The sequence below is a fragment of the Lipotes vexillifer genome, unplaced genomic scaffold (genome assembly GCF_000442215.2).
Source record: "Lipotes vexillifer unplaced genomic scaffold, Lipotes_vexillifer_v1.1 scaffold496, whole genome shotgun sequence".
NCBI lineage: Eukaryota > Metazoa > Chordata > Mammalia > Artiodactyla > Lipotidae > Lipotes > Lipotes vexillifer.
This window is the reverse complement of record NW_006786690.1, coordinates 1364626-1371472: the sequence shown is the minus strand read 5'-3', so window position 1 is coordinate 1371472 and position 6847 is coordinate 1364626. Positions and strand designations below refer to the sequence as shown.

Here is a 6847-nt window from a genome sequence, read left to right as displayed (position 1 = left end):
AGGCAGCAGCTGGAGAGGGACCAGGCTGCAGTGACAGAACAGCTGCTGCAAGAGGGGCTCCAGGCCAGTGGGGACGCCCAGCTCCGACGGACACGCTTGCACAAACTCTCAGCCAGACGAGAAGAGCGGGTCCAAGGCTTCCTGCAGGCCTTAGAACTCAAGCGGGCTGACTGGCTGGCACGTCTGGGCACTGCATCAGCCTGAGTGAGGCTGGCCTCCTGCCACTTTGCCCTGCCCTCTGCCTCCAGGGCCCCACTCCCCTTCCTTTTCTTGGTGAAAGGTACCTCCCTTCTGATGATGAATTGTGTTTCCTTTGCTTGGCAAGGGAGCCCCAGAGGCCAGGTTTGCTGGCCATAGACATCTTTGGGCTGCCTGGGACAGTGCCCCTGGCGAGGGTTGAGGGTGAGAGTCTCTCACAAGTACACTAAACCCAAACTCTGATCCAGGTCAAACTCTGATCACGAATAGGTTCAGAGAGCAGAGGGCCCCAGCTCTTCCATCTTTGCCACCTCTACCTGTACTCCTAGGTGCACTTTCTTTTTCCACCAGCACATCCTTCAACACAAAGAATTTCGGGGAAGAGGTCTCCCCAAAACCTTAGCCCTTTACCCATCCATCTTAGTCTTCACAAAAGATGTGGACCCACCTTGGATCTGCTGGTAAATAGCTAATAGGCAGCTAGCGTTATTTAGGCAAGAAAGGGGAGGGACAGACAGAAAGAAAAGTTGCCCATCTGCTGCTCCTCCCCCTTGGCTCTCCACCTGGGATTTGCTATTGAATCTCTACCCCCTCCCACCACACAGTGCTGACTGCTCACTGAAAGCAGCGCCCCCAATGGTGCGCGGAAGCCAGGCGGGTGATTACAATCCAATTACCTATTGTCGACTCAGCCCACACAAGCTTTTCTCCTCCTCTCGCAGGGCATGGGGCCAGGCTCCACTCCCCAGTGAAGACCGGTCCCCTCCATGGCTACAGGGTAACAGAAGACCTATAGGCCCTGGTGAATCTAATCCAGCACAGGCCACCTTCCCTGGATCACATCAGGACCAAGAGCACAGAAACAAGCACTTCTCCCAACTGACTGCCTCCTGCCCTTAGCATCTCGGACTCTGCTTCCCACTTCAACAGCCTTTGAGGCTTTTCTCAGCTTTTGACCTTTCCCCCTAAGTAGACCGTGAGATGATTATTCCCAGCATGGCAGAGTCTCAGCTTGTGAGGGCCAAGGTTGCCCAGCAGGAAGAGGGCCGAGTCAAGGGCCGTGTCCTTTTCCTTACCTCTCCCTGCCAGGCCTCGCTGCAGAGCTGCTGAGAGGATTAGTGCCTTTGAAGAGCTGTCTGAGCAGCTCTGTGCTTCAGGTGCCCCAGAGCAGCAACCACCAGCGGGTAATACCAACCAAAGGCTACTCTGTTTAGTCTTCCCGTTTTACTTTCTGCAAACTGTTTCCCAGCACCTCCCTCTAGGGGAGAGGTAGGATCCTGCAAGCAGTGCTAAGAGCATATTCTTTAAAACCTCTAACTTCCCTATACTCCAGTCTCCTCCCCTCTCTGTGCCTGGATACCTGGCACAAGAGACCCTTTGGCCATCATCCCTGCTCCCAGAATCAAACATAAATGCCCGGCACTGCAATTGAGGAGCCAATCAATGCACCCTTTGGCAAGTCCCCCCCAACACACACACCTGGCACTCCCCACTACCAACCCCTGGCACAGGGTTCCCAGAGAGCAGGTGCTGTACATTTTCCAGCTTTACAAGGGGGCTGTTGACAGCCTTAATTAGGGAGGCATGAATTATGCGGCTATAATGCAGAGCCCTACAATTAAGGCGGGAATGAGGGGCTGGAGGCAGCAAATGGAATCTGCCCTGTGAACATGGTGGTTGAGTCCTGTCTCCTTTCAGGGTCTGACTGTCCCTACTATGATTGGGGTACAGCAGAGGTGATTAATGGGGCTGGTATCTTTGGCCTGAGGTCCTGTATTCTGGGAAAGGTACACAGTGGGAAGGGGTGAGGAGTGGCTGCCTCTAAGGAGTGGAAAGAAGAGGCGGAGGGATCGCTGCTGCTCAGGAACAGGGGCTGCAAATAGTTGCTATGAACTCACAGTGATTGCTTTCTACCGGTGTGATTTGTACAAACCAGCTCAACCCTTGCCTCAAGAAATTAGGAGAGACCTATTTAAATGTCCTCCCACCTGTGAGCCAACCCCCCCAGTTAAGGATATTTATCGTGTTGCATTCTCTCGGGTGTCAAATAGAATTTTTAAAATTTTCTTAGATGTAAAACTTGTTTGCGAACAGTGCAGCAGAAGATCATGTTTTGCTGCAGCAATCGTCTACCTCCCTCAGGTGCACTTGGCTACCTCCAGGATCCCTAGCTTTGGGGGCGGGGTGGGGGAGCCACTGGAAGAGCCCTTTTTCCATCGCAACCCCTGTACCTCTACTTGTTTCCTAATGCCTGGACGCTTTCCTCCACCCTCCTTTTCCCTCGCACAAGTGAAAGGAAGCCAGCCAGCCTGCCAGTGTGGAAGGAGGGATTTCGCCAGCTGCGTCTGCAGCGCCCAGGGTTAGTGGCTGCATCGGGTGGGGGCAGCTGAGCTTCATGTCTCCGTAGCGGGTAAAGATTAGAGGGAGGGGAGTGCTAGTAGGCCTTCTTGGCGGCCACTCTCCGTCATTCGGTGGCGGGGTTCTGAGGTCCAGGAATACAAGGACCTAGGAGAGCCAGCCACCCGACAGGCTTTGGGGGGGCTTCGTTGGTGTTTGGGGAGGCGGCTGAGCAACGGGTGCTGAAAGGACAGCTCCTACCTGCCCCACTGCACCCGAAAGGCACCTCTGCGTGTAAAGCCTCCCCCTGGAACCCCCACCCCACCTCGAGTGGACCGCCTTCCAGGTGAGGTGCCCGAGAGGCGTCCTCCGAGTGGCAGCCTGGAAGGATGCACGTCCGGCTGCGCCGAGCTGGCTACCCCGCTCTTTCCCCACTTCAGCGTCAGCCTTGGCCCTGGGAACTGCAGCCTGTGCCTCCAAGCCGCGCGCTTCCTCCCGCCTCCAGCGGAGAAGGGCAGTGCGGCCAGGCCTAGCAAACCCTTCTTCTGGGGCCCCCAGCGGGAACAGGAAGGAAAGCGGCTGAGATGCGCCCTAAGTGTCGCATGGCTTGGAGAAGTGGGTAGCTCGGTTGCATAAGGTGGAAGGAACTTGGTAGTTTGGAAAAGCCAGCTCTTGGCGGGAGCCGAAACCCAGAGCCCGCGGAGTCGCACCACCCTCCCTCATTTATTGCCCTCGACGCGCGCCTCCCCCACTGCGCCCCCACCCCCTAGGCGCGCCGCTGTCTCGCGCGCCCTCCCCCCCGTACCCCCCTCCTCACTCCCTCCAGAGGAGGTGAGTTTAAACCCCGCCCACGTGACCCCAGCTGGGCCAATGAACGGCGGCGGGAGGTGAAATCCGGTTCTAACCGGTCCGGGGCTCCCAGCGCTATAAAAACTTTATAAACCCCCCGGAGCCCGAGCAGTGTGAAGAAGAGGCGAGAGCGACCCTTGGACTGGCCAAAGCTGCGCGCCACTGCATCCCCGTGTCCAGCGCCTACGTCCCGCCGCCGTCGCCACCATGCCCAAGAGAAAGGCTGAAGGGGATGCTAAAGGAGATAAAACCAAGGTGAAGGACGAACCACAGAGAAGCCAATGCAGCAGCCGCCGCCGCTTCCCCGGCTTTGGGAAGCGCGAATCAGCGGCGAGCTGGAGCAGACTCAGCCCCCCGGCGCGGTAGCTCGAGGCGGTGTCAGGCGGCCCCGGGCTAACCCTGCGCGGCTTGGCTGCCCGCGGGCGCCAGAGGCCATATTGGAGGAGCGGCGGCCGCGGCGGGAGGAGCCATGTTGGTGGCTGTTTATCCCGCTCCCCTTGGGCTCGACGTGCCCGCCCCGCACCCCTTCCCCCCATCGCTAGCCCCCCCCTTCCCCGCGGGCGGGCAATTCAAACCCGAAAGGGCGGGAAGGCGGCATTCGGGGTTGGCGGGCGGGGGAACGCGCTGCCGCCAAAAAACCGCCGCCGTGAGGGGGCGGGGCCCTCTTCCCTGGGGGCGGGACCTCGCAGTGTGGTCCCACCTCCACCGCGCGCCGCCCACGGCCCCCGCGCACGAGACTCGCCCTGGTGCGCGCCGCTGCCGCCCACGAGTTCCCCCGGCTGCGTGCTCCTCCCGTCTCCCGCCCTCGACGGCTGCCATGGCAACGGCGCTCGGGCTCCGCCTCCGGAGGGGTTTGTTTGCTCCTTGTGCAGCTGTTGCTTCTGCCTGGCGCGGCGGCGCGGGCTGCGCTTCGCGCGCCTTGCTCCAGCTTTGCGCGCGCTTCGCGGGCCCCGCCGTCCCTGCGCGTTATGAGCCAGACCGGGTGTGAGGCTGACACATAACAGCGTTCCTAGCGCTTTCTCAGCACTTCGGAGATTTGCATAGGAACTGGGGATGCTACAAACTGAGGATTTGTATGTCTTAGGAAAGTTGTGTGCAAGATCCCCTTGGATTTTTTTTCTCCCCTCTTTAGGACTTCGTTAAGTTTACTGAATCATTAAGAACTGCTTCAGAAGCTGCAACTTTCTTAGCTTTTGTTTGTTTTTTATAGGCTGAAGGGGATGCTAAAGGAGATAAAACCAAGGTGAAGGATGAAGTAAGTCTTATTCTCACTGCTTTTGGAGTCTCACAAAGCCTTGGGCTCCTTTAGTGGTAATTAACCATATTCATAGTCCTGAATTTGCCTCAGTAAGCTCTCTTTATTTCCTATATTCTAGAACAATTTAGCTGCAAAACTTTTTTGTATTTAAGTGGTTCAACTGTCCTATTTGTAATTTTCTTTATTTTTTTTTCATTAGCCACAGAGAAGATCTGCAAGGTTATCTGCTGTAAGTGTGTCTGCTTTTAAATTTTCATATTATTCCCTGAAACTAAAAAGCATTGAAAAACGGTTCCCTTTGCTTCCCATGAATTACGGTCAGTGGCTGGTATTGAATGACTTACTCTGCTATGGACTCTTGCCCATTTGGAATTTGCTGGTTCTGAAATTGTGATGGCTGTAGCCAAAGTGAGACACTTCCGAGTGTTACTTGAGTGGGTTTCTGAAGATACGAAGTTCTAATGGAAAGCCCGCCACAAATTTTACAAAGTAGGAGAAACTTCTATGCCAGTGGTGCTGTGGTTTGGTTGTGGGTTGTTTTCTTTGGTCCATTGTACTAATGTTTTCTGCTTCCCTTTTCTCCCCCAAATAAAAGAAACCTGTTCCTCCAAAGCCAGAGCCCAAGCCTAAAAAGGCCCCTGCAAAGGTGAGTAGGACGGTGAGACAAACATGCATCTAGGATTTACATAAAAGCCTGAACAGTTTTCCATGTTGCTAACAGGGAGACCTGCTATATAACAACTTCATTTGTTGACACAGAGTTGAGATTTGACAGAGTTAATAGGACTGGTCCTTAACCAAGAACTCTGTCTTCAATTTACAGAAAACTGTACACTTGGGTATTAAACAAGTGCAAGTGTTTAAGCTTTCTTATTCTGTTATTTACACTCAAATAAAGAATTCCATGTATTGAAGACCACAGTTTGGCCTTGTTTTTATGAATGGGGGAGGGTGTGTAGTTTATGTGTGTATCTTATATTTGATCAACAACCCTACTTTGTGCAGAGCTTTGTAGACTTGTATCCCGGTGATATGAAATGAGGAGAAACAGCTTTTTTCCCCCCATCCCCCCATTTTAGAAGGGAGAGAAGGTACCCAAAGGGAAAAAGGGGAAAGCTGATGCTGGCAAGGATGGGAATAATCCTGCAGAAAATGGAGATGCCAAAACAGACCAGGTACAACTGCTTTCACTTTATGTTAAGTCTGCCCATTCAGTCAGCTAATGGTCCCAAAAGCTTTTATGGCCTTTTTCTTACATCTGTGTCACTCCAGGTGTGCCTTTTAGTCTGGAGTTTGCTTGTGTTTTTTTTCTGTGAGTTTAATCTGGATTCTTGAAGTCTCTGCCGTCCAATAAAGAGAGCTGTGGTATGAGCCTTGACCTGTCGTTAGGTGTCGCGCTCATGGTACACCATGGTTTTCAAGTTGGGAATAACCTCAGATCTTGTAATACTGGTGTGCCTCCTTCCCCAATTTTACAGTAAGGTCCAGAGGGGAAGTGACTTAGCAAAGTTACCTGCCAAGTCATTTTCAAAAGAAGTACTGAGTCTCAGTGTCAAAAGTACCTAAAACCTGAACTTTGGCCTGGGAGCAAAAAAATGCTATAAATGAAATATGAATGAAGATAGTTTCCACATCTACATATTGTATTCATCTGTCTGTTTTTCTTTTAGGCACAGAAAGCTGAAGGTGCTGGAGATGCCAAGTGAAGTGTGCATTTTTGATAACTGTGTACTTCTGGTGACTGTACAGTTTGAAATACTATTTTTTATCAAGTTTTATAAAAATGCAGAATTTTGTTTTACTTTTTTTTTTTTAAGCTATGTTGTTAGCATACAGAACACTTCATTGTTGTTTTTTGGGGGAAGAGCACATGTCACTAATAGATTGTCTCTGAAGCTGGATTGACATGGGAGAAAAACACCTTTCCCGTCTGGTTTTGAGAGACTTCCTCTTGGTTCCCAGGAAGGAGGGGTTCCTTGATGTTGACACAAAGTAGCCCCCTTGGCACAAACGCCAAACGCCTTGTGGTGTGGAAAAACTAAAATTAGTTTTTATGTCCTCTTCTCCCTCTCCACCTTCAGCCTAGACTTGACTCCCTTAAACCCAGAGACCTGTTGGAACCTGACCCCCCAAAATTGGTTACCAGTATGTCAGGCAATCTGGACTTTGCATTGTTGCCGTTGAGATGGCGTCCCTCAAAAGAGC

At 52.7% G+C, this 6847-nt stretch overlaps 2 protein-coding genes across 2 annotated transcripts in view; both read left to right on the top strand.

Annotated features, from left to right (window-relative positions):
• The window catches only part of DHDDS (dehydrodolichyl diphosphate synthase subunit), a 27168-nt gene extending 26516 nt beyond the window's left edge, over positions 1-652 (top strand). Inside the window, 1 exon segment of the mRNA XM_007459115.1 lies at positions 1-652. This exon segment is cut by the window's left edge and continues 3 nt beyond it. Within this exon segment, the coding sequence (XP_007459177.1) occupies positions 1-204 (204 nt within the window). The 3' untranslated portion in view covers positions 205-652.
• Positions 653-3591: 2939 nt separating this feature from the next.
• Positions 3592-6348, top strand: HMGN2 (high mobility group nucleosomal binding domain 2). Its single transcript, XM_007459113.1, has 6 exons — positions 3592-3639; positions 4628-4639; positions 4842-4871; positions 5238-5288; positions 5722-5817; positions 6313-6348. Exons 1-6 carry the CDS (start codon positions 3592-3594, stop codon positions 6346-6348), a joined length of 273 nt encoding a protein of 90 aa, XP_007459175.1.
• The last annotated feature ends 499 nt before the right edge of the window (positions 6349-6847 follow it).

Coding starts and splice junctions, on each gene's coding strand:
- HMGN2 (XM_007459113.1), top strand. CDS start 3,592: ATGCCCAAGAGAAAGGCTGAAGGGGATGCTAAAGGAGATAAAACCAAG. Junction 5,289..5,721: donor CTAAAAAGGCCCCTGCAAAG/GTGAGTAGGACG, acceptor CCCCCATTTTAG/AAGGGAGAGAAGGTACCCAA. Junction 5,818..6,312: donor GAGATGCCAAAACAGACCAG/GTACAACTGCTT, acceptor TTTTTCTTTTAG/GCACAGAAAGCTGAAGGTGC.